This window comes from Phocoena sinus, chromosome 1 (genome assembly GCF_008692025.1).
Source record: "Phocoena sinus isolate mPhoSin1 chromosome 1, mPhoSin1.pri, whole genome shotgun sequence".
NCBI lineage: Eukaryota > Metazoa > Chordata > Mammalia > Artiodactyla > Phocoenidae > Phocoena > Phocoena sinus.
In genome coordinates this window covers 32,506,614-32,533,540 of record NC_045763.1, presented here as the reverse complement: position 1 = coordinate 32,533,540, position 26,927 = coordinate 32,506,614, and the positions used below count along the sequence as shown (strand labels likewise).

General features: G+C 48.1%; 2 protein-coding genes across 3 annotated transcripts in view; both read left to right on the top strand.

Annotated features, from left to right (window-relative positions):
• The first annotated feature begins 4,761 nt into the window (after window positions 1–4,761).
• Window positions 4,762–11,627, top strand: MYCL (MYCL proto-oncogene, bHLH transcription factor). The gene is made up of 3 exons (XM_032622971.1): window positions 4,762–4,969; window positions 5,328–5,832; window positions 8,802–11,627. Exons 1-3 carry the CDS (start codon window positions 4,889–4,891, stop codon window positions 9,398–9,400), a joined length of 1,185 nt encoding a protein of 394 aa, XP_032478862.1. The 5' UTR covers window positions 4,762–4,888; the 3' UTR covers window positions 9,401–11,627.
• A 10,600-nt stretch (window positions 11,628–22,227) lies between these two features.
• Window positions 22,228–26,927, top strand: part of TRIT1 (tRNA isopentenyltransferase 1) — a 43,650-nt gene continuing 38,950 nt past the window's right edge. Inside the window, exon 1 of one of the 2 annotated variants that reach the window (XM_032641596.1) lies at window positions 22,228–22,401. In XM_032641596.1, the coding sequence (XP_032497487.1) occupies window positions 22,228–22,401 (174 nt within the window). The remainder of the gene's footprint in view (window positions 22,402–26,927) is intronic. The other variant, XM_032641607.1, reaches the window with a different exon arrangement.

Sequence of the window (26,927 nt, the reverse complement as noted above, 5' to 3'; positions counted from 1 at the left end):
GGTGGGAATGTCTAGGGTTAAATTCATATACATAGATTAAATATATCCATAGAAAGAAATATCTACATTGAAATCTAAGCCAAAAAGGAAAAAATAAAATAAAACTTAACTCTGAAAAAAAAATTTTTAAGAGAGGAAATGTAGTCAGAGTACTCCATAGTACTCTGATACTCTAATATTTGACTCATATAGTCAAAATATTATAGATATTGAATATTTATTTCATAATTGAACTATAAATCTATTGAGAGAATAAGGGAAGACCAAGTATGTATGGTGGGGGCTTCCCTAGTGGCGCAGTAGTTAAGAATCTTCCTGCCAATGCAGGGGACACGGGTGCAAGCCCTGGTCCGGGAAGATCCCACATGCTGCAGAGCAACTAAGCCCGTGCGCCACAACTACTGAGCCTGCGTGCCACAACTACTGAAGCTCGCGCACCTAGAGCCCGTGCTCCACAACAAGAGAAGCCACCGCAATGAGAAGCCACAACAAAGAGTAGCCCCTGCTTGCTGCAACTAGAGAAAGCCCGTGCGCAGCAATGAAGACCCAATGCAGCCAAAAATAAATAAATAAATATTTTTTAAAAAAGTATGTATGAAAAAAAAAAAGTATGTATGGTGGGAAGGGAAATATAAGAACTACTTCTCCTTCTATTTTAAATGTCAATAGGGGGACAGTGGCAAAGAATCCACCGTCCAATGCAGGGAACAGGGGCTCGATCCCTGGTCGGGGAACTAAAATCCCGCATGCCACGGGGTAACTAGGCCCTCGCGCCATAACTACTGAGCTCGCACGCCTCAACTAGAGAGCCCACATGCTGCAAACTAGAGAGCCCATGTGCTCTGGAGCCTGTGCACCACAGCTAGAGAAGAGAAAACCCGCATAACACAACTAGAGAGAAGCCCGGCGCTGCAACAAAAAAGATCCCACGTGCTGCGACTAAGACTCGACACAGCCAAATAAATAAATAAATAAATATTAATTTTAAAAAGGTCAATAGAAATTTTAAAATTCCTATTGGACTTCCCAGCCAATAGCTGTGAGAAATAAATTTATGTTGTTTTTATGTCACCCCACCCTCCAATTTTTAAAATAGATTATCTGTATTGGTCAAAATGTGGAAGGAAATATCAGGGACAAAAAACAGTTAAACTGGGCTTCCCTGGTGGCGCAGTGGTTGAGAGTCTGCCTGCCGATGCAGGGGACACGGGTTCGTGCCCCGGTCCGGGAAGATCCCACATGCCGCGGAGCGCATGGGCCCGTGAGCCATGGCCGCTGAGCCTGCGCGTCCGGAGCCTGTGCGGGTCAGGCCACAACAGTGAGAGGCCCCCGTACCGCAAAAAAAAAAAAAACAAAAAAAACAGCTAAACCAGTAGTTGCCTTCGGGGAGTGGGAATCAGGGGTGGTGAGGGTAGGGGAGAAGGCTGCCTTTTTTTTTAACCTTGTCATACATTTAGTTGATTTTGAAAAATTATGTACATGTATTATTTTGATTCAAAATATGTTTTAAGAAAAATAAAGGATGGGCTTCCCTGGTGGTGCAGTGGTTGAGAATCTGCCTGCTAATGCAGGGGACACGGGTTCGAGCCCTGGTCTGGGAGCCCCACATGCCGCGGAGCAACTAGGCCCGTGAGCCACAACTACTGAGCCTGCGCTTCTGGAGCCTGTGCTCCGCAACAAGAGGGGCCGCGATAGTGAGAGGCCCGCGCACCGCGATGAAGAGTGGCCCCTGCTTGCCACAACAAAAGATAGCCCTCGCACAGAAAAGAAGACCCAACACAGCAAAAATAAATTAATTAATTAATGAAACTCTTACCCCCAACATCTTCTTTAAAAAATAAAAGAAAAAATAATAATAAAGGAAATTAAAAATTGCAGAATGTCCCCAGAGTAGCGTTTGTTACCTTCGTGAATTCATCACCATCCTGGGTCCAGACATCACTCAGAAAGCAGAGCTATTAGCCCTAAAAGCAGCAGCGTCTCTGCAGAACAGACACACATTAACCAGGCCCATGAGACTGATACTTCAAATCAGATGCCAATTCATTAAGTTTTAAGAGGAAGCAGGGCTTTGAAGCAGACTGGATCATCTTGTTCACTGATGAGTGCATTCTCTCCCTGTGGGCGGATCTACATGGGGAACAGAGTGGGTTTTTCAGCAGGTCTCTTGGTGATCCAGAGCACAAGTGAAGTGGGGGATGAATTGGGTGGTTTCAAAGGATGATGCTTCCATCTCCTGGACCAGCATCTTTGTCCCCAGACAGTGCTAGGATGGACACTCTGGTGAATGCCTTGACAACCCTTCTTGGTCTCTGCTTTGTTGACTGTCCAGACCCCTCCTGACTGGCACCTTCTTCTCTTTAGCTGCATTAATACCTTTTTTCAGGTTACAGTCTGGACTGGGCCTGACAGTGATTCTGTCTCCAGCAGATAGACTGACACATCTCTACTTTATTTTTTTTTCCTCTTTTTAAAAAATTTTTATTGGAGTATAATTGCTTTACAATGTTGTGTTAGTTTCTACTGTACAGCAAAATGAAACAGCTATACGTATACATATATCCCCTCTTTTTTGGATTTCCTTCCCATTTAGGTCACCACAAAGCGTTGAGTAGAGTTCCCTGTGCTATACAGTAGGTTCTCATTAGTTATCTATTTTAGACTTAATATCAATAGTGTATATATGTCAATCCCAATCTCCCAATTCATCCACACATTTCTACTTTAAAGCATTAGAGGCTTGTGTCCAAACAGGCAATGCATTTACAAAGCACCCACGCTGTGCCAGGCTCTGTTCTAAGCTCTGGAATTACAGTGGTCAACAAGACTGACGTTTGTCCTTGCCCTCATTGAGCTTACAGTTTGGTGAGGAAGACAAAGTATGCAAAGTGAAGGAGCAGTTTAACTCTCAGAAGACAACTTAATTCACTTTATTCTAGTTCTTGAGGTGAGGCCACCTCCTGGTTGTCCCCAGATATCACCTACTACAATGAACCATGGGGAGGGGCTGTTGAGTAAGGAATCTCATCTAGATAGAGAAAGAAGACCCACTTCTCTAGCATATATTCCCAGCCTCCCATGGATTCTCTGCCCCAAATCTTTCCAGTAAAATGATTTTCTGCTTAAATGTATCTGTCATTTGTAACCAAGAACTCAGACTGGTACGGCAACCATTTCAGACATCTGTGGACCAGAGAACAAGTCCCCAAAGGCAGTTCCCAACCCCTCTGCCTCAGGGCTGCAACCAAACCTGGAACCTCTCTGATCTGTACCTTCCATTCAGCACAAAGCAGGGCACACAGGCTGGCTCACTAAAATCTGGTTGGCTGAGTCACTCAGTAAGTTCAGCCAGAAGCTGTTCTATGTACTGAGGTTGCAAAGCTAGTAAGAGCTAGTTGCTGCCTTCAGAGGTGTGCATCTTGGAGCTAACATATGCAAAACTAAGGGTGTCATCTTCCTTCCCTTTTCTCTCAACCCATACATCAACTCACACCTGGTGTCCCACGCTCCAAACACATTGAACTGCTTGCACATCTCACAACCCTCTGCTGGGATTTCAACAGTGAGTAGTTTGGTTTCTTAGACTACAGGGGTGGGAGAGAAAGACAGCAGGTAATCAGGCTGCTGCTTGTAGACCAGACCTTGAATGCCAGTTAGAGCATTCTCGATGATGTATTGGCTGCTACCCCAAGTTACTTTCCTTGGTCTAAATAGAATGCCCCTATAGTTTAGCTTTTCCTCTTCTACTGAAGGAAGTCTGCATAGAAGAGGACACAAGGCTTATGTCCATCATCTTGGCTAGAGATGCAGCTGCAAGCAAAGTTCCCATTTTACAGATAAGTAAACAGAGGCTTCAAAGGACTTAACTCTACAGCTAGCAAGTAGCAAAGCAAGGGCTTGAAGGAGGTTTCCAGACTCCAAATCTCCATTCTTTCCTCTACTAGTACAGCTGCTACAGAGTGTTTTGTGTGTGGTATTAGGGAGGGGAATCTCAGCCCTGGCCTGGTCCTGGGGAAAAATTCTCCTTACCACCCATACCAGGGGCTAAGTTTGTTCTACTTGCCTCTCCTGGCCTAATCCCTTCCCTAGATAGTCTATCTTCTTAAACCCTCACAACAATCCTGTGAGGTATTACCGTCCCTTCAATTTACAGATGAGACCAAGGTTCAGAGAGGTTAAGTTACAGGCTTCAAAATCCGGAATCTTCACCACCTTGCTTCGCTGAGGTTTAGGTACACCGAGCTGATGAAACGGGCCAAAAGGTGATGACGCGGGTGCCGGGGACCAGTCCCAGTTCAGGGCTGAGGGCCACCAGGTGGCGCGGTGGAGGTGCGGCTGCCCCCAACTACCTTGTTGCCCGCGGGCCAGACGCACCAGAACCAAGAGGGGCGAGCCCGAGGAAGCAGGCTCGTGGGGCGGGGAGTAGTTCTCTTCCCCAGCCCAGAATCTGCAAGGAGCGCGGTTCTCGTTCGGTCTCTAGGGGACCACCCGGGCCTCGCTAAAGAGTCACGTCCCCACCAGGCGACCGCCGGGCTACATCAGCTCGCCGCCTGCTCTGCGCTCCCCAGTGTGCAATTCATTTCGAGGGGTACAGGGAATAGAATAGAGTCTGAGAGGGTAGCTTGGAAGGGTGGGGCTGGGACTCTACCGCCCCCACCTGTCGACCGGGACGGGCGGGGGAGGGGCGGGGCTTGTCCCGTAGGGCCCGCCCCCGGTCCCTGAGCCCCGGGCGCGCGACGAGATATAAGGCAGCCGGGAAACAATGCGCCTGCATCTCGCGCTCCCGCGCCGCTCCCGGGAGCGTCCGGGTCGCCGTGCGCGAGCGAGGGCGGGAGCGCGCGGGGGGGGGGCGAGCTCCTGAGTGCGGTCCGCGCGCTCGGTGGCGCGCATGTGCATGTGTGCGGGCTGCCGGGCTGCCCCGAGCCGGCGGGGAGCCGGTCCGCTCCAGGCGGTCGGCGGCGGGAGCGAGGTGAGGCTGCGGGCGGCCGGGGAACGGGCTCGGGTCCCGGGGGACGGGCTGCAGGCTGCCTTCTGGGCACAGCGCGCCCCCGCCCGGCCCGGCCGGGCCCTGGGAGCTGCGCTCCGGGCGGCGCTGGCAAAGTTTGCTTTGAACTCGCTCCCTGCACCCTAGTCCGCGCGCTGTGACCGGCTTTCCTGGGCACGCTGACCCGCGGCCGGGCTGCCGGGTCGCGAGGGAAGGGCGCGGGCTCCAAGCCGAGCGATTGGAGAGGGACGAGAGCCTGGCAGCCAGCTGTGCTGGGGGACGGGGGGACGCCTCCCTCCCCGGGCCTGCACCCGGGTCAGCACGTCCCCCTTCCCTCCCGCAGGGAGCGGACATGGACTTCGACTCGTACCAGCACTATTTCTACGACTATGACTGCGGGGAGGATTTCTACCGCTCCACGGCGCCCAGCGAGGACATCTGGAAGAAATTCGAGCTGGTGCCGTCGCCCCCCACGTCGCCGCCCTGGGGCTCCGGTCCCGGCGCCGGGGACCCGGCCCCCGGAATTGGTCCTCCAGAGCCGTGGCCCGGAGGGGGCGCCGGGGACGAGGCAGAATCCCGGGGTCACTCGAAAGCTTGGGGCAGGAATTACGCCTCCATCATCCGCCGTGACTGCATGTGGAGCGGCTTCTCGGCCCGGGAACGGCTGGAGAGAGCGGTGAGCGACCGGCTCGCTGCTGGCGCGCCCCGGGGGAACCCGCCCAAGGCGCCCGCCGCCCTGGACTGCGCTCCCAGCCTCGAAGCCGGCAACCCGGCGCCCGCTGCCCCCTGTCCGCTGGGCGAGCCCAAGACCCAGGCCTGCTCGGGGTCCGAGAGCCCAAGCGACTCGGGTAAGGACCACCCTGGGCCATCAAAGAGGGGGGCACCTCATGGGTGGCCAAACCTCTGCCGCTGAGGTCAGGCAGTGGGTCTGCGCAAGCCCTTCCGCCACCTCCCCCTTCCTGTGGCTGAAGCTGCCGGTGTAGCCCCCAGCGGTGTCTGTCTGGCACGTGGGTGTGTTAGTAAACAGTTTGAAGAAGTGGCGTGGGAGCCAGCGTCCCTTTGATGATGATTGGAGCCCCAGGGGACAAGGGAGACTGGGAGACAGGCTGGGGCTTGGCGCTTAGGAGGACAATACAGGGATTGGACCGTAGGGGATTTCTGTCCTCCTAAGGCTGAAAAGGGTCCCTTAAGTGTCACTCCAGGCTTGGATTTTTTTTTTTTTTTTCCTGTCTCTTTCTCTGGGAAACTCACTCCCCTGAGGAGAGAAGAAGATGAGGAGTCTTTGTGCAAAGCCAAAGCCTTCATCCTTTCGAAAACCTGGTCTCCTGCCTGGTTTACTTTTGAAAGACAATAATGGCTTCTCTTGCTTCGCTACCCCTTACCATGTTTGCATCCACACCATCACCCATGAGACAGGTAGCGGAGGAATGCCCACTCCCCATTAACAGATGGAAACAGGCTTAGAAATAGGAAATCACCAGAAGTGAACCCCAGCTTCCTGCCATCCAGCCAGCCTCTTTTGCTCAATCCTCCATCCCAACCAGGCACTTCTCTGAGGTTTAGAGGAACTTCGTGGTAGCTTATCTGAGAAGTGGTACATCTTGCCTTTTTGCTCTGGCCTGATGTGGGAAGGTGTTCCTCTAGGTCCCGCCCAATTCATCTGAGGGCTTTCAACTGCTTCATTTGTATTCAACAAATGTTAGCTGGCCCCTACTTTGTGCTAAGCTCTGGGCTTGGTGCTGGGGTCACAGATACAGAGCTCCAGGTTCCCCTTCCCTATCCTTGAAGGCAAGTGTAAACCTCCCTGAGGACAGCCTGCTGCATCCTGTGCCACCAGACTATGTTGTTCTTAGCCTAACCTCTTCTCAGAAGTGCCCATGAGAAATATTGGCGAGGGTGTTTTATAGGGTGCAACCTGAGGCTCGCATCGGGAAAATCAGGACGGAAACCTCACTGTAGCTTTTAAGAATAACTTACATGACCATTTAGAGGGAACTGGGGAATGGGTATGGAGGTTGTCATACACTTGAAGGTAAAAATAAGGATAACAAGAACAATTAAAAGTCAATTTTTTCGGTCTACTGTGTTAAGGTCATTTTTAACCTGCTTGCTTTCTACACCAAGACCTTCTGTTTGTTTAATGGCTGGAATGGGAACTTTGAGATCAAGAAACCAATAAAGATGTATCTCTACAAAGGCTGATGGAGTGGTAGAATGGAAAGACCATTGTTTTGGGAGTCTGGAGGTCTTAGTTTGAGATCCAGAACATTACAAAGGTGATGTGTGGATTTGGCTGAACTGGGTCTCAGTTTCTCCCTTTGCACATGGAGTATGACCCGATTGTCCAGCCGAGGACACTTCCTTGTCTGGGTAGAGTTAGGCACTACTCTCCGGAAAGGAGAATCGTGTTGTACCTTATTTCCTCCTTAGGCAGAACCTTCCGCAGCTGTGAGGTTTAACCCTGAAATATTAAAGGTTTGGGATGTGGGGAAGCCTCCTGATTCATTTTCTAACCTGCCCTTTAACCTGAACCTATTTGCAAGCTCCTGGTTCACCCATAGGCCACATGGCCCAGAACAAAATGCAACAGATTGCAAACAATGAGGGGGGGGGGTGGGAAGAGTGACTGATGGCAAAGCTCAGCCAATAGGGGCCAGGGGCTGGGTAAGACAGCCTTCAAAACACCGCTTAGCCAGCCAATCACAGGCCTTGGGGCCAGGAGGGCTGAACGGTCAGGTTTTATTAATGGAGAAATAATGCGATTGTCCACACAATGGAAGCCTTCCTGACAAAGGGGCTCAAGCATCCTGATATGCAAAAGAGGCCGAGAACTGAGCTCTTCTGTTGTCAGGCTGAAATGCATTAAGGTGGCCTTCTATGCGGGCGCTGGAAAACGTGTGGAGCAGCAAGGTTCTCCCCAAATTGTCCCTCTCCTGGTTGGGGTCACCTAAAAGACCTTGGAGCAAGGGAATGATGGGGGCATGTCCAGGTGTTGCTAGTGTTTTGGCCCTTGTGTCAGAACATTCCCAGGCTGCTCAGTTCCTGCCCTGGCATCGGTAGCTTGGAAATGGTCGCTTGTACCTTTGTGAAGTTCCTGCAGCTTTTGCAGACCTGTGATTACAAATCCAACCCTCTTCTGGTCAGGGAAGGGGGTGGGGCAGGCAACCTATAAATGATGGATGACTCTAGAAACCCATTGAACCCAGGAGCAAAATGCTGCTAAGGCAAACCCTTTCCCTTCCCTCTGGGTGAGGAGGGATGGGTTGTAGCCCTCCCTTCTCCGACTTTTCAGCTGAAAGGGGCGGCAGAATAGAGAGGTGGGGGAATAATAGGATTTATAACTTGTGAAAAGTAACAATTCCCAAGTGCAGGCTGTGCTGGGTTGGAACAAAGGGCAGCTCTGCCCACAGACCCCTCATTTACAATTCTGATGGGGCATGAAAGAGCCCGACTGGGGAAGATCTTTAGAGCTAAACTTTGTCCCAGGCTGATAGCTCTTTTTCTCCATCCCCTCAGTGGGGGAGGGGAGAGCCTGTGCAGACCGGGGGCTGTTGGCTTGGGTCTGCCTTTTGTTCTTATCTAAGCCTTGCTGTGCAAAGAGAAATTGGAGAATATTTTCCTCCTTGCTTATTTCACCTCCTTTCCTTCACACTGCCCTTAGCCTCATTACGGATGAATCAGCTGTCTTTCTCCTCCCTTGAATTTGTTTATATCTAAATTGGGAAAATGTCACCTCCTTTCCCAAACTCCAAGATAGGGTCTGAGTATGTGTTTCTCATGGGGTGTGTTTCTTCTGTTGATCTCTCTTCTTGGACAGAGGGTGAAGAAATCGACGTTGTGACCGTGGAGAAGAGACAGTCCCTGGGTGTCCGGAAGCCGGTCACCATCACAGTGCGAGCAGACCCTTTGGACCCCTGCATGAAACACTTCCACATCTCCATCCATCAACAACAGCACAACTATGCCGCCCGTTTTCCTCCAGAAAGCTGCTCCCAAGGAGAGGCTCCAGGGCGAGGGCCCCAAGAAGAGGGTCTGGAGAGAGATGTACCAGAGGAAAAGGAAGATGAGGCAGATGAAGAAATTGTGAGCCCCCCGCCTGTAGAAAGAGAGCCTCCCCAGTCCTGCCACCCCAAACCTGTCAGTTCTGACACTGAGGACGTGACCAAGAGGAAGAACCACAACTTCCTGGAGCGCAAAAGACGGAATGACCTCCGTTCCAGGTTCTTGGCCCTGAGGGACCAGGTGCCCACCCTGGCCAGCTGCTCCAAGGCCCCCAAAGTAGTGATCCTGAGCAAGGCCTTGGAATACTTGCAAGCCCTAGTGGGGGCTGAGAAGAGGATGGCTACAGAGAAAAGGCAGCTCCGGTGTCGGCAGCAGCAACTGCAGAAAAGAATTGCGTACCTCAGTGGCTACTAGCTGACCAAAAGCCCGACTCCTCTGTCTTAACAAAGACCCGAACTTATCGTTTAACCTCTCCTATCCCCCATAGGAATTTGCACATTTTGGTTCCAGTGGGACAGCCTGGACAGTAGATCCCAGAATGCGTTGCAGCCGGAGCACACGCAAGAAGGGCTTGCATTCTTGGAAACCTTGCAGCCCAACTCTCCCTCTGCCCTGACTCATGGGAGCGCTGTGGCTTCTCTGACGCCTTTGGCTTCTCAGGCAGACAGCTGACTGAGGAGCCTTGGGGTCTGCCTAGCTCACTAGCTCCGAAGAAAAGCCCGACAGATGCTATGCAACAGGTGGTGGACGTTGTCGGGGGGCTCCAGCCTGCATGAAATCTCACACTCCCGATGAGCTTTAGGCTGGGAAAGGATGCTCCCACTGGTGTCTCTGGGGTGACGCTGGGACAGCTGGGCCTGGACACTCTCCCTGAGGCTCCTTTTTCCAGGAGACATACAAGCTGTCTTGGGTGAAGATGAGCTCGCAGACTTAATCAGCAGGGACCATTACCTCACTGTCAGACACTTTACAGTAGCTGAGGAGTTGGACACCTTTAATATATATATTCTGATGTTAAATGACACCCCTCCTCCCACCACTCTCCAGGCTGTGACCTTGAGAACATTTAAAGAACTTGGGCTCTAGATTCTTTGTCTAAAAGCCCCCTGGGTCCTTTCCTCTGAGGGCAGAGACCATTCAGTCCTCACCAGGGAATTTTTTGTTTCCTTCTGCCTTTGTTATGCAATGGGCTCTAAGGCACCCCCTTTCCCACAGGTCAGAAATATTTCCCCAGGACACAGGGCAAAGTGTCCCACACTGTGGCCTGGGGAAGGCTTGGAGTCCTGGCTGTAAACCTGTTCCCTGCCCAGGTGTTTTCCATCTTAGCATTTTCTCAAAGCAGATGTCAGGCACCTGAGGAGGGAGAACTGTACTGCTTCCTCTTTCCCTCCTCCCTCTCGTCTCAATCCCTGACTGGTAAGTTTGAAGTTCTACTAGGACCATGCAAACCTGTCCTTCTCATGCAACTCCAAGGAGCTTGCTGGCTCTGCAGCCACCCTTGGCCTCCTGCCAGCTTGACATGAGTCAGATCCTTTTCCCAGAATCTGGGCCTTACTGCAGTTCTTACTGGGAGAGCTGCTGGGATGCATCCAGTGCTCTGGAAGGCAGACTAGCTTCCTGGTGGGTTTTTAAGGGGCTTCCAGGAGCTCTGCTTAGTGGACCACGATGGATTTTACCCCAGCTGGACTGAGCCTCTCCAAGTGGATTCCAGGCGCAGCCTCCATTCTGAGAAAGGCACCCACCCCAACAGGTGTCATGTGGGCAACCTCAGCAGCCCCAAAGCCTAGCCTGGAAGAAAGACCAGCCCCTCCAGAACTCTGCCCAGGGCAGCAGGTGCCTACTGGATGGGGGTTTGAAAGTAGGGGAAGGGAGGATGGTAGAGCGCTACACGTGGCTCTGGGAAGCCAGCTGCTACTTCCAAACCTATTATGCATGAGGGTCTGTTCCTGAGGTTCCTTCCTGGCCTCAGAGAACCCCAGTGGAAGTTAGGAAAAAGCCTCCCTACCTTCTGGAGCATGGTTTTTGGGAGCCAACTGACTTCTAGAACTCTTTGGAGAACAGTTGAGATGTAGGTTACTGATGTCTCACCTGAATAGCTTGTATTTTATGAGCTGCTGTTGGGTATTATGCCGGGAGCAGTCTTCTTTTTTTTTAATACTGTATTTTTGTATGCCTTTTGCAAAGTGGTGTTAATTGTTTTTGTACAAGAAAAAAGCTCTGGGGCAATTCTCCTGTTGCAAGAGTCTGATTTATTTTAAAAGGCAGGTTTACCTGAAATTTTGTATTTAGTTGTGATTACTGATTGCCTGATTTGAAAATGTTGCCTTCTGAAACATCTTCTAATAAAAGATTTCTCAAACATGTCGGAGTGGGGGCAGAGCTTATGCCCACCGCATCCCCCGGAACCAAGGAAAATTGTTTCAGGGTAGCCACGAGTGATCTCTAACCATGTTGCTAACCTGGTCACTCCACTTTGGGTTCCTGAAATGCCATTTCAGACACGTCTAAACAATGTAGGTTCAGTACTCGGTAAGCACCCTTGTGAATTGCAGTGTGCTGAATTTGTATTTTAGAAGGCTTGAAATCCCAGGGTTCCACCATTTACTCGTCCTGTGCTTTTAGCTTTACCTAAAAGCTAAAAGCCCTAGTTTCCTTACTTGTAAAGTGGGGATAAATGCTACTTCACAAGGGGTTGGCAGGCATTAAATGAAGGATAAACTTGTTTTTTTTCTTTTTTCTTGTTTTTGGCCACGCGGCTTGTGGGATCTTAGTTCCCCGACCAGGGATAGAACCCAGGCCCTTAGCAGTGAGCGTGCAGAGTCTTAACCACTGTACCATCAGGGAATTCCCAAAGTATAGACTTTAAACCACTTTCTAAACTATAAACCCTTAAATCCTTTAGGGTGGTACTGTTCTTACCTTAGTGGTATTTGCAGGACGTCTTTTTAATGACTTTTTTTTTTTTTGCCATGCCCCACGGCTTGCAGGATCTTAGTTCCCTGACCAGGGATCGAACCTGTGGTCCCTGCAATGGAAGCGCAAAGTCCTAACCACTGGACCACCAGGGAAGTCGCTTGCAGGATGTCTTTTTTAAGATTCTATGAGGGGGCTTCCCTGGTGGTGCAGTGGTTGAGAGTCCGCCTGCCGACGCAGGGGACACGAGTTCGTGCCCCGGTCCAGGAAGATCCCACATGCCGCGGAGCAGCTGGGCCCGTGAGCCATGGCCGCTGAGCCTGCGTGGGAGAGGCCACAACAGTGAGAGGCCCGCGTACTGCAAAAAAAGAAAAAAAGATTATTAAAAATTCTATGAGAATTGGTGATGTGATTTTTTTTTTCTTTCTCCCTTGATTAATAAAGGAAAATGAAGGCTCCCTTTACCTCCCATAGTCCTCAGAAACTTGCCGTAAATGCAAGAGGGGAGAATTTATTAATAGCCATTCCTGATGGAGCACTGCCTGTGTCTAAGCACCCTGCTCCTTCCTACACATTATACCACACCAAGCACAGGCCAAGGCCTATAGAAGAGGGAACTGAGGGGCTTCCCTGGTGGCGCAGTGGTTGAGAGTCCGCCTGCCGATGCAGGGGACAAGGGTTCGTGCCCCGATTCGGGAAGATCCCACATGCCGCGGAGCGGCTGCGCCCGTGAGCCATGGCCGCTGAGCCTGCTGCTCCGCAACGGGAGAGGCCACAACAGCGGGAGGCCCGCGTACCGCAAAAAAAAAAAAAAAAAAAAAAAAAGAAGAGGGAACTGAGGTTCTAAGAGTGAAACCTAACTGTCCAGTATTACACGGCTAGTAAGTAAATGAGTCCAAGGGATTTGAAACCAGCTCTGCCTATCTGCAGAGCCAGAGGTGTGAACCACTGCATAATAATGATCAGCTTGTTTTGTTAGCATGGGGTGTGTGGAGGAAGTAAGGAATTTCATCACTTAACTGCTTGCTGGCATTGTCTCTCCTTGGGGCCACTGTGCCTGCCACTTATTGGGATGAAGTGGAGCAAATGTTCCATGACCAGCCACTCTGATGCCTTTGTGGGCTGGGTAGATTCGTCTTGCCCCAGAGAGGCGCCTTCTGGGACTGTGAAAGGAAAACAGTTGCTGTTCAGAGAGGCATGAGCATCATGGTGGGAGAAGGCCACCTTGTCTCATGTAATCCTGCTTTACAGCTGAGACCTGGGTCGGTATCGCCCACCTGCACTCCTGCGAAGCCTGAGTTGAGTCCAAAAGCTACTATTGATGTAAATTCCTCACATTTACAAAGTGACCCTCATCACAGCCTGGTAAATAAGCAATGTCTGCCGCTTGGTACTGGAGCCCAGACAGGTTTTTTTTTTTTTTTTTTTTTTGGCTGCACTGTGCGGGCTTTCGGGATCTTAGTTGCCCGACCAAGGATTGAACCCACACCTCTTGCAGTGGAAGCACAGAGTCCTAACCACTGGACCACCAGGGAATTCCCCCAGACAGGTTTCTTGCTCAAGGTCACAGAACAGAATCCTAATCCCAAACCCAGTCTCCTGTCAGGTAAACTTCCCACTCCACCCCCACTGCCCCTATGTCCCCAAACCCAGGGCATAAATAGCTGTTTGATAAAAACAGACTTGGATTACTGGGATTCTTTTCTTAAAACTCCATTCCCAGGACTTCCCTGGTGGCGCAGTGGTTAACAATCTGCCTGCCAATGCAGGAGACACGGGTTCGAGCCCTAGTCCAGGAAGATCCCACATGCCGCGGAGCAACTAAGCCCGTGCGCCACTACAGAGTCTGCGCTCTAGAGCCCACGAGCCACAACTACTGAAGCCCACGCACCTAGAGCCCGTGCTCTGCACAAGAGAAGCCACCGCAATGAGAAGCCCGTGCACCGCAACGAAGAGTAGCCCCCACTCGCCGCAACGAGAGAAAGCCCGCGTGCGGCAATGAAGACCCAGCGCAGCCAAAAATAAATAATAAATAAATTTTTTTTAAAAACTCCATTTCCCTCTTTTAGTTATAGTCACTCTGTTCCCAGTGCGTTCATCCTTCCACTTGTCAAGACACTAGTTTGTAGGGCTTCTCTCGCTTTACTAGACCTTAAAAGAATTCATGAGTCCTCAATAAAATCTTAGGGACTCCTAGGTACAGGCCCTAACGCTGATGCTGATGTTGTTTTACATACCTTAATTCTCACAATAACCTGGAGATCAGGGTGGTGTCAGCCCCGCTTCACAGGTGAGCAAACTGAAGCTCAAAGACATTTAAGTCATTTGTCTGAGCCCAGGCAGCTAGTACCAACTGTCTGCCTCTAAGCTTCAGCTCCTGTGAGTCTGACTGTTGAGAAAGGAGTGGGAATAAAGCCATCTCCTGGGGGGAAGGGAGGGTGTTTCTGGTATGTGAATTATTTTAAGCTCCTTCCTAGCTCACTTCTGCGGGCTCCTACCTCTATCTTTGTCTGAAAATAGCCATGAGATTATTCCTGGATTTCGGAGAACAATTTCTACAAATTAGGTTTTCCCCTGAATAGTACACCTAAGGGACTAAGTACACAGCTCGGGGTTGTGGATGTAGACAATAAAGGACAGCTGAGAAGCCACACGTGGAGTGGAAAAGAAAGGCCATCCTCTCTGTTAGACAATCAAAGGCTAAACCAAGTGCTTAACTCCTGCCCCTATTGGCAGCTATTTTGGGGAACTGAGACCGGTTGAACTATCTCAAAAGTGTCGAATTTGTCTTAAGTGCCCCCTGGGGTCAGGATATTTCAGAATATGCACATTAGAAGGAGAAGGGGATGATGGGGATGGCTTTGTTGATCTGGAAGGTGATAGGGAGTGTGAAAGAGGATTCTAAGGATAAGATAACCAATTGGGAGGTGACTGATGACTGGGTGACTGGGGAAGGTAAAGGGGAGGTCTGTAAATGTGTCAGCTAAGGTTCCGTTGGGGTGTGGGCATTTCTACTTTAAGCCCAGTGGACAGCTCTTCTTAATGTCTTTATTTAGAACTGCTGCCAAAGGGATCAACTGTATTACGATTACCATTCTTTTGGTGAGCAAATCTAAATATGTTCTTAAAGTCTCTAATCAGGTGAGTTATTAAACAATAAGACTCAGTGCTGGGGTCCAGTCGGTGCCCAGGAAGTAAGTGTTGGATTGCCTCTAAACTTGTGGGAAGCGGTATGGTTAAGTAGCCTCCCACACCCAGCAGAGCTCCATTCCAAATCAGCCTCTGTATTTTCCAGCTTTGTGAGCTCGGACAAATTATTAACATCTCCCAGTCCCAGTTTCCACATCTGTAAAACAGGTATAACTCATAGTACCTGCTTCTTTGGGTTGTTGTGAACAATATTAAGTGCTCAGTAAATGATTAGTATTATTTAAACCATCTAACAAGCCACACAGATCAGTCATATTTGGAAGGTGATAGAAGGGATTGGTAAAAGAAGAAATCTTCCCAGAAGGAGTGATTAAAGTAATCTGAAATGGACGTATTAATGTCTCAAGGGGCAATAAATCATCAGGGAAGGAGCAGACAGGATTTTGGGAGACTGAGATGAACAGAGGAGAAAGGAGGGCAAAGACCTGAGCCTGTGACTGGTCCACAGCATCTCATGACCCATGGCAGGCAGGAGCTGTGAGTCTGTGATGCTGTTGCACATAAGGGCCCTCCATTTGTCCTCACTGGGCACTGCAGTGTCTTCAAACTGCACTGGAGTCAATGACTCCATTCAGTCATTAAATCCTCTAAGGCCTATTTTGGTTAAGGCAATGATCCTCGAACCTGAGTGGACCTTAAGAATCTATGCATCCCCAAGACCCTGATGTAGTAGGTCAGGACCAGGAATCTACATTGCTCACAAGCAAGCAGGGAGGTGGATTTCCTGAGGTCACACTTAGAAAAACATTGGAACAAGGGGTTGGAGCCATGTCCTGTGGAGATACAAAAATATTTACAGAAGGTGGTATAGATGGCATAGTAAAATGGTTAAGAACAGGGACTTGGGGTTACTACCCTATGTGATGTTTGGGAATATCACTCAACCCCCTTGAGTCCTAGAAGTTTCCTTCTTCTCTAAAATGGATATAATATTAACATCTACCTCATAGGACTGTGGCAAAGATTAAATAAGTTACTATATTGAAAGTGCTTAGGACTTCCGTGGTGGCGCAGTGGTTAAGAATCCACCTGCCAGTGCAGGGGACACAGGTTTGATCCCTGGTCTGGGAAGATCCCACATGCTGTGGAGCAACAAAGCCCATGCGCCACAACTACTGAGCCTGCGCTCCAGAGCTCTCAAGCCACAATTACTGAAGCCTGTGTTCCTAGAGCCCATGCTCCACAAGAGAAGCCACCACAATGAGAAGCCCGCACACCGTAAGGAAGAGTAGCCCCCGCTTGCTGCAAGTAGAGAAAGCCCACGCACAGCAACAAAGACCCAACACAGCCAAATATAGGTAAATAAATTAATTAATTAAAATAAAATAAAGTGCTCAGAATAGTGCCCACATAGTAAGAGCAATGATATATGAAGTGATGGTTCCTTATGTGAGTTTATGAGTATGCAAACATGATCACAAAGTAAAGCAACATGTGTCTCAGACAAGAGCTGCAAGCCTCAGAAGGGAAAGAGAGCATTTTGGGGTCGTCAAGAAAGTTCTTGTTGGAGATACTGTGACTTTAACTGGAAATACGAGTTCCAGGAGTATTTGGCTAGGTGAAGAGGAAGAAGGTGTTCTAAGCTAAGGGAATAGCTATGCGGAAGAGAGGATTGGGAAGGTTGTGTGGAATCTGGGGAAGGGGGAGGAATCTGGTTTGATTTGCAGGCCAGGTGGTCTCATTTTTACAAAACAAGAGGGGTTGCACTGGATTTCTAAGAGGATCTTTTTGCCACAAACATCCTCTGTGATGCTTTGAAATAGGGAAGTCAGGGAAAGAAACTGATTGTGGTTTGGGACACAATGAGATTGAGGTAATGGGGTCATTCAAAATAGAGCACCCAACAGGAACTTGGAAATGTGACATTAAAGTTTTAGAAAGGGGGTTGAAATGAAGATACAGATTTGAGACTCATCAATATATGAAGATGATGAAGGCCCACAGTGCCAAAGCCACAAGAAAGAGAAAGGGCCAGAGAAGTAGAGGAGAGGGATTGAAGGAGCCATGAGATTAGAACCGGAAAGGACCTCTGATGGCTCTGCATCTTTTCCCCTTTTGCACCTCCCCACTCTGATTTTGCAGCCTTCGGGGATCCCTGTGCGTGTGTAGGCTGTCTTGGAGATCTGAGAAGGCAGGAAGTGAGCTCTCTTTGAGAACATTCTGGTGTGCTCTGGAGCAAACTCTATAACTCAGCTTTAGGAGTTACAGAAACCGTGGTAACTCCATGGTTTATGGTGAGCTCTACTCTCTTCTTCCCCTCACTTGTTTTGAGCCATTCCGATGCTCCTAGATTTGAATTGGCCAATCACCAATGGCAACAGTAATGGAAACAGCCATTCACCAGACCAATAGAAGGTGTTGTGATTACTCACAGGCACTGTACTGGGTTGTATATTGTCCCCCACTAAATTCATGACTATCCAGAAACTGTGAATGTGACCTTATTTGGAAATACGGTCTTTGCAGATATAATCAAGTTAAGATGAGGTCATACTGGATTAGGGTGGGCTCTAATCCAGTGACTGGTGTCCTTAAGAGAGGGAAATTTTCGGGCTTCCTTAGTGGTGCAGTGGTTAAGAATCCACCTGCCAGTGCAAGGAACACAGGTTTGAGCCCTGGCCTGGGAAGATCCCACATGCCGCAGAGCAACTGAGCCCGTGCACCACAACTACTGAGCCCACGTGCCACACCTACTGAAGCCTGCGTGCCTAGAGCCCATGCTTCGCAACAAGAAAAGCCACCGCAATGAGAAGACTGCGCACTGCAACAAAGAGTAGCCCCCGCTCGCTGCAACGAGAGAAAGCCCGCATGCAGCAACGATGACCTAACACAGCCAAAAATTAAAGAAACAAACAAATAAATAAGTTTATTTTAAAAAAGAGAGAGAGAGAGAGGGAAATTCTCCGACAGAGACACACATACAACAGAGAAGATGGTCACGTGAGATAGGCAGGATTGGAGTCATTCTGCCACGAACCAAGGAATGTCAAGGATTCCCAGCAACCACCAGAAGCTAGAAGAGGCAGGGAAGGATTCTCCCCTAGAGGGGAAGCATGGGAGTGTGGCCCTACCAATGCACTGATTTTGGGCTTCTAGACTCCAGAACTGTGAGAGAATACATTTCTGTTTTTTAAGCCACCCAGTCTGTGGTAATTTGTTATGGTAGTCCTAGGAAAAAAATACAGGCACCATGTTCATCATGAAATACTCCTGCATGAAACATTTTTTATTTGGGGTGTCTAATTAGGATGGGGGTCAGGCTGCAAAGGCGCTTTGCTTTTTTGTTTTAATTTGTGATTTTTTTTTTTTTTTTTTGCGGTACGTGGGCCTCTCACTGCTGTGGCCTTTCCCGTTGCGGAGCACAGGCTCCAGACGCGCAGGCTCAGCGGCCATGGCTCACGGGCCCAGCTGCTCCCGTGGCATGTGGGATCCTCCCGGACCGGGTCACAAACCCATGTCCCCTGCATTGGCAGGCGGACTCTCAACCACTGTGCCACCAGGGAAGCCCTTAATTTGTAATTTAAAAATAATTTTTTTTTGGCTGTGCGGCTTGCAGTATCTTAATTCCCTGATGAGGGATTGAACCCGGGACCCCAGCAGTGGAAGCACAGAGTCCCAACCACTGTACTGCCAGGGAATTCTCAGCACTTTGGATTGTACCAAAAAGCTAGTGTTTATCTTTGACCCAACTTTCTTCTCTTACCTTGGGAACAGATGCTTCAGGCCTTCCATGGCATATACCTCCTCCTTTCCATGTCGCAGCATCCTGTAGAATTCCAAAAAGTTCAAACTTCCTGGATGTTCCATTTTGAATGACCCTTCCACTCTTAATGGCTTCACCTTTACCTTCTCCCTATATTTCTTTCTTTTTGTAAAAATTTTTTTAATTGGGTCATCACCTAGATTTCCCTTCTAACTTTCTGCACTTCTTCCTTTCTCCTTTTCTGCCATGTTCCCATGCCCATTCCACCCCATATACTGCTCTCAATTTCCTAAAGAATGTGAGGCAACCTAGAGGTTGCCCATCCTGACTACCCATCTGCCCTAGGGTACAGCACACCCACACCAGCGGTAACAATTAGGTGGCTGACTGTGGACTTTCAGAAGGGCAGGCAAGAATTATTACCCTCCAAGTAATTTGAGTCTCCCTAGTACCTCATTCCTGCATTTTAGACATCCTCTTCCAGACTGAACATATCCCAGCATTTTTGCCTTGTAAACTAGATTTTTTTTAACCCCAAATAATCTGTAAGCAGTGGAGTGTGTTGAGATGGGCTTCTGCATCCTCACCTCTAGATATACACATACACTTTGAATGAGAGACTCCCTTTCCTGTTGAGCTATCTTTCAGAATAAGCTATTTCCCATCTGGCCTCATACAAGGCAGAGAGGGGTCAGGGCTAATACCTGGGCATGACCACAAATAGCTTTTCTGACTCCCTTTTGCCGCCTTTTGTCTCCTTATTACCCTGCAAAGCTGCCCATTAGAGGGTTTTATGTTGTTTTTTATAAATACTTATTAACTCTTGATCATAGACTTCAATTTCCCAATTTTCCCTTGAACTTAATCTCTCTAATTAGGATTTCAAGTTACAGATTATCTTTCAGGAACTATTCTTAGTGTAATTTAGAGTTCAGAAGATCATTAGGGAGACAGGTACAAATAAAATAGCCTAAAGGTATTAAAAAATATGTTCCCATTCTCCTTTGGTGGGGTTGGCAGAATTACAATGAATGGAAATGGTATGATTTTTTTTTCTCACTTCTCCTCATTTGTTTTGGACCACAGGCTCCATTCTGATTTAGGAATCTTTCCTGCTCAGTATTTCAGTGATAATTCTCCCCATGGTCTACAGGATCCCTGTTCTCTTTGTTTCTATAGCAACAGTCCTGTGTTGCTTGGCTAGAAGCAATTTTCTGCGGCTGTGGTGAAGCCCCAATTTTTCATTCCTTGCTCCCCAGTTGCCTTGGTAACCAGCCTCTCCCTCTTCTGGTCTCTCAGTGGTAAATTCCACCACCACCACCCCCCTTCTCTCTCTCTCTCTCTCTCTCTCTCTCTCATAACAGTCACCTGGTCATGACTTGGACAGTACTTTCCCATCTGTGAGTGAGCCTCCTCTGTCATGGTCAGATCGTCATCATGAAATTAGCCTCCCTTTTGCTTTATTTGCATCATTTCTCCGGCCTGCCTTCTTTCTGCTTGTTGTCAAGGTAACCGTACCCTCGGAAAATCTGCAGGCAAAGGCTCTACAGTTAACAACCATCATGTGAGAGTGTCTGCCAATATGTGGCCACACATCTTGATTTTAAAACCAGCCCCAGGCGGGTACCACAAATTGGAGAGAACTAGGCTTTTGATCAAAGCAGGCTGGATTGAGAAAAGGAGGTACAAGGACCCTGGGATACATGTGACTACAAGGTTTAGGCTGGGTCTGCAAGAATGGCCATTATGCCAGGGGTGATCCAAGTGATTGAGAAATGTATTTATTGGCAGTCATTCAGGGCAGGCCTATCAAATTCTCTAACCATCCAGGGGTGATTCCTCTGACCCAAGGGTGATATGACCTGTGAGCTAGGCAGAGCCAGGTAGTAATCTCAGGCAGAAAGCAATTAAGACTCTTAAACTGGGCTTCCCTGGTGGCGCAGTGGTTGAGGGTCCGCCTGCCGATGCAGGGGACATGGGTTCGTGCCCTGGTCTGGGAGGATCCCACATGCCGCGGAGCGGCTGGGCCCGTGAGCCATGGCTGCTGAGCCAGCGCGTCCGAAGCCTGTGCTCCGCAACGGGAGAGGCCACAACAGTAAGAGGCCCGCGTACCGCAAAAAAAAAAAAAAAAAAAAAAAAAAGACTCTTAAACTGGCTAACAAAGGGTTAGTAGAATAGGTATTTAGGTACTTTCACACATTACTGAAAATTCCTCTGCCCTTAGGCTGCTGCTCTAACCTCTTTAGTAAGGCAGATGGGGTGTTACTATTATAATACAAAATGTTTAACAAATGGTGGTGATTATGTGCCAGGGCGTTGTAGCAGGCACCTTTCAGGGATTACTTCCATTTTCTCCTTATGGCAGTCCTGAGAGGTACTTAAGGATGAGAAAACTGAGGCTAAGCGAATTGTGTGAAGTCACTCAGCTGAAAGTGGCACAGTGGGGATTTGAACCCATGTTCATCTGGTTCCAAAGTTTTTTTTCTTTTCTTTTTTTTTTGGCCACACACCGCATGCAGGATCTTAGTTCCCCAACCAGGGATCCAACCCATGCCCCCTGCAGTGGAAGTGTGGAGTCTTACACACTGGACCGCGGGGAAATCTCCCATAGCCCTTTCTTAAAGGTTGTGTAGTCCCCAGAATTTTGGTCCTCTCTGGACCTAGTTTTCCCCACCCCCACTTTAATCTGAGGGTTGCTACTATTTTATCCTTTCTGCCTTCCTTATTTTTTCTCTTTGTATGTTGTGGGTTGTTTACTTGCTTGTTCTTTATCTGTTTTCACCCCATCTCTTGCATCCTTTCGCCAAATAGATGAAAAATCTTGTTCTGCCTTATGATTGTGTCTCAGTTTGAGTTGTTGGATGAAAACATTAGAGCAGCCGCCCTTGCCTGAGAACTGGGTAGATCTGATCCTGGAGAACACCACACCTCTGAGCTCACTGGCTGTAGCACTAGATATGCAAGCCATTCTCCCCTCTACTAACAATTATTGGGTGTCTGTTCGGTATCAGGTACTGTACTGGAGATACAGTAGTGACCTAGGCAGAATCTGTTGCCTTTATAGAACTAACAGTCTGGAGAGAAAGTCAGACAATGGACAAGAGGTCAATATATAATTTCATATTGTCATTAGCTCTATGAAGAAAAAGAACTGGGTGCCGTGAAAGAGAGAATAATACGGATAGATCTATTTTAGATACGACTGCCATGTCCCACTTAAGAGAGGAGGTAGTTGAGGTTCTCACATCAGCAGCTAGTTGACGGCAGTCACAGCAGGAGCTTCTGAGCCTGGGGACCTGGGTCCCTCACCTCCTTCCTCCCTCCGCACCCTCCCTTCAGAGCCCGAGGTCCGCGCAGGCGCACTGACGGTTGCCATGGGGACAGCTGCTCCTGCGCAAGCGTAGACTTCTTTAAGATGGCGGCGGTGGCGGCTGCACGAGCTGTGTCTGCGGGCCCTGGGCTCCGGGGCCTAAAACGGACACTGCCTCTTGTAGTAATTCTCGGGGCCACGGGCACCGGCAAATCCACGCTGGCGTTACAGCTAGGCCAGCGGCTCGGTGGCGAGATCGTCAGCGCTGACTCCATGCAGGTATGACAGTGCGGCTGTCCCCAGCCTGGTAAACCGGAGGCCGTGCGTGGGCCTCTGGCTGAGTGGATACCCTGTTGCTTAATGGTAGTGGGTGAACCCCGAGGCTTGTGGGGCGGAGGGGGCCGGGAAAGGGCCCCATAATTCCTAGGCGCCCACTATATGCCGGACATCGTGCCAGGTGTTTCACTGCCATCATCTCATTTACTTCTCAGGATATTACTGTTTGGTGTAGGTACTGTCATTATCTCCATTTACCGATGAGGGAATTCACCTAGGGAGGTGAAACGACTATCTCTGTGTCACTAAGGGAATACGTGGAGATGGTATTTGAACATATAAGGTTGACCTATAGGTGTCCATTATATACCTTTTGAAGGAAAATTATTCCAGAGCTGTTGCTATTTAGAGTTCCCAGCGACACCAGGATAAATCATTTACCATCTACGAGTGTCTGCTGAGGGAATGAAGCAGGGTGGATAGTCAGGAGACCTGGATTCTCTTCCCTCATCTGCCATCGGCCACGTGACCTAAACAGCGTCGGTTTTGGGGGACGTTAGTTATCTGAGAAGTGGAGAAAATGCCGCCTACTTCACAGGGCTCTGGTGCTTAATAAGTGAGAACATGTGTGTTAGAAAGAAGAGCAGGGTGGCCTGTCCTGAAAAAGTCCAGGCACTTGGCAAATGCTTTATGATGCTGAGATTTTTAACTTACCGTCTGATGGGAATCAGCAGGCTTTGCCCTCTTCCTGGAGCCACAGGGAGGCCCAGAAGGAGTGTGTGCACATCACACCTGGGAGCATTTGTGCTCCGATTGAGGATGGGTGACATTTGGGGTAAATCTCCGATGGAGGAATTACAAGTTAAGAGTTTTCACGGTGTAAATGAGATGCTCGGTGAAATGCCCGGTGCTGAACCTAGCACCTGATGGGTGTTCAGCAGGAAGGGGCAGTCCTTCTCCCCACTGTACCCCGTAAACTCTGGGCATGGTTTCCACCCTCATTAATTCATGTGGGATGACACGACCATCAACACACATCAGATGATTAGGATAATTCAACAAACCTTTGTTCACAACCTCTGCTTTGTGCTGGCTTTGAGAGGCGGCTTTGAGAGGCGGACTTCAGCTCAAATCCCAGCCTTGCCTTTTCTAAGATATGCAACCTTAGCCTGACCTCTTCATGTCTTTGTTTCTTCTGTAAAAGAGGAAGAATAATATCAATGTGATGGTTAAACGAGATTAAATATGTAAAGCACTTAATACAATATCAGGCACACAGTAAGTGCTAAAAATATGATTAGGTGCTATTTTCTGCAAGGCCCTTTTGGAGAGACAAAACTGCAATCCCTGTCTTCAAGGAGTTTTAGTCCAGGTAAACATGAAACAAAGCAAGTTAATACGTGTTTGAAGTGAGTTATTGATGATGCTTTGCAAGGGGTGGGGATGGGAGGTGGGGAGGAGGGAGACTACCGTGGTAGATCTTATGATGAACCATAGAATTTCTGAGAAGAGAGAAATCAGTGAAAGCTGATATAGTCGTGGAAAGCTCTGTGAAAAGGGACTTGAAGGATAGGTGAGTTTCAGATAGATAAAGAAGAAAAGGCATCGTATCAAAGGAAGGAATGTGAATGAAGATTTAGAAGGTGAAGTGAACTTAGTGTGCATGTAGGACAGTGAAAGGAGACTATTTAACAGGTATTGTAGATAGTGTGGAATGGGGGATGAGTAACATGATGGAGACTGTGTAAGAAGCATTCATTTGTGAGCAGTATGCTGATGAGTTGAATTTGGGGGTGGGTGGGAGGGGCAACCAAAAAAAAAAATCCAAGAATGTAGTAATAATAGATCTTTGGCTTGATACTTCCGAGACTTGGGTAATACGGGCTTCGGTAAGATGGCGTTTCACTGATAATATCTAAGGTCCATTGCAGTCTTAATGTTTTGTAATTTGGGGCTGGTATGTTAGTGGGAATGAATGGAAGAGAAAGATGTAACATTTTGAAGGTAGTATCATGTTACAGTATGAGTTGGTTACTGATTGTGGAAAGAAGAGAGCAGTGCTAACAGTGTGTTTCAGGTTTGTGTGCCTGGGAGAGTATGGTGAGCCTGGAAGTCAGGAAGATCTGGCGGGGCACAGTGGAGGTTGCAGCAGGACATCCATGGGGAAAGTCTAGTGGGTGTGTGAAGAATGCAGCAGGTATGATCCCATGTTAGGACTCTTACACTCAGAGGTTCCCTCTGCCTGGTGGAATGTCTTCCCCTACATAAGCACGTGGCTTGCTTCCTCTCTTTGTTCAGGTCTTTACTTAGATGTCATCTTATTGAGGCCTCTGACAATCCTATTTAAAACAACACAACACACTGTTGCTCCCTGTTTCTGCCTCTTCCTCATGTACCACACATAGTCCTTGTCAGGAAAGCGTTCTCAATAAAACATCTTAATTTTACAAATGTTTTTAAGTAAATTAGCGGCTTCTGGCAATAAGGATTGGTTATAGCTCTGTAATTGCTGTTATCCGTTATTCAGAAATGTTTCTTTACGCATAGCTGTGTACCATAAGGTTGAGCTTGCTAGAGGTCTTGCTCGATGTGAAATAGGCCACATCAGTTAGATACTTTGTGCCTTATATAGTGCTGATGATATGGTAGATCCTTAACATTTGATGAAACATTTGTTGACCTATCTTATCAAAATGGCACATCACGATCCATTTAGATTCTTCCTGTTGTTATAAATAACTAGAATATGAAAATTAAATTTCTTTCATCCTTGGGATGCCGTGAGGATTAATTAATGCGTGAAAAACACTTTAAAGATAATTGAGCTTTCTGAACTGGCAGTAGGTTGTGTTTAATATTCATAACGTGGATATATTCCTCTCAGACCCGTTGGAAAACTTTGACCTTTGATGTTTACTTTTCAGTTCAAATAATGAAATGAAGTATCTCTGCCCCATTCACTGTGGGTATACGCAGTTCTTCATTTCTCCCCTTGCTTACCATGCCCCTCGTAGGGTAGTGCTACTCTGCTTGCTCTTTAGCCAATGGAAGGAGATAATGCTTTTCAGTGACTTGAGGTTGACTCAGAAAATTTTTGTAAGCATGTGAACAAATGACATTCTTAATGTTGGAGTTAACCAGCTTCTTTTTTTTTTTTTAATTAATTAATTTATTTATTTTTGGCTGTGTTGGGTCTTTGTTGCTGCACACAGGCTTTCTCTAGTTGGAGAGAGCGGGGGCTACTCTTTGTTGCGGAGCACGGGCTCTAGGCGTACGGGCTTCAGTAGTTGCGGTGCTCGGGCTTAGTTGCCCCGTGGCATGTGGGATCTTCCCGGACCAGAGCTTGAACCCATGTCCCCTGCATTGGCAGGCAGTCTTAACCACTGCGCCACCAGGGAAGTCCCTAACCAGCTTCTTAAAAGAACTTTTTCAGCTTTAGTTAAATCCACAGGCAGAATAATAACTTAAATTTGAATAGCACTGTTTATAAAATGCTTACATATGCTTTTTTATCCTCACAATAACCTTGTAAGGTAGACATTATTATCACTTCACAGTTAAGGAAACAGGTACAAGGTCTTACAGTAAGTAGCAGACCTGGAGTTGGACATAGGTCTCTACTTTCCACGCTCAGTGCCTGCCTTATCTATACACAAAGTTATCCCTTTAAATGAGGCAGGAGCTGTGGGATTCAATTATTAGAGAGTATTTCTTAACTTGTATGACACTGATCCTTCACAGGAGTGTGCTACATTTTGATCAGGGTATAAAATGTATTTTAGGATTCATATCGTGGATCTTAGTGTGAATTCATAGTGATATCTCTCGAGCTGAGTGTTGGCCATGTGATACATTGCTAGGGGCCTGAAACTTACTTCAGCTGAGATATAATTTAATGTCAATAATTCGAAGATACCAAAGGCAGTGTTTAGTGGAACAGAGGGAAACTAGGCCTTGTGGAGAGCCTAGACGGAGCAGTAAACTTCCTTGTTGTGACAGCCACGCAGACTAAAGGGGGACCTAATGGAAAGTGGATAATTAGAAAGGTTTTTCAAGTTTCCAAATTGATCTTTCTAAAAACCAGTATTTGAATTTTAATAATCTCTTTTGGAATGCTGCCCAGAGTTTTGTATTTCAGAATTGTACCGGTAACTCAGAAAGGATTGTAAAACACTGCCTTAAATCTTAACTTCTTTTGCACCTCATACTTCTTTTGATATCCCTTTGTCCTACCTTAACTGTAGGGTCATCCCAAGGCAATACCAGCAGGGCACTTCCCATCCAGGGAAAGTGCTTGTTTTTTTGTAAACATTGAAGAAGTAAGTGCTCTAAGTATTGAGGTAGCTTCCTTGAGATAAAACCACAATGGAGTGTTAAGGGTAGTGTGTCTAGGGTGATAATACTGTCAGGGAACATAATAGACAATGACTTGCTTTTTTAGCCATGTAGCACCTGAGGTCCTGCCTGGCCTCTCACTTCTCATTCTTGTGTCAGTGGTCTGTTGAGTGGGAAGTCAGAACTAACTTTCT

Bases quoted from the DNA above. Each gene is read 5' to 3' on its own strand.
- MYCL (XM_032622971.1), top strand. From the start codon at position 4,889: ATGTGCATGTGTGCGGGCTGCCGGGCTGCCCCGAGCCGGCGGGGAGCC. The intron at 4,970-5,327 runs GTGAGGCTGCGG...TCCCTCCCGCAG, and splicing joins CGGTCGGCGGCGGGAGCGAG to GGAGCGGACATGGACTTCGA. The intron at 5,833-8,801 runs GTAAGGACCACC...CTTCTTGGACAG, and splicing joins CGAGAGCCCAAGCGACTCGG to AGGGTGAAGAAATCGACGTT.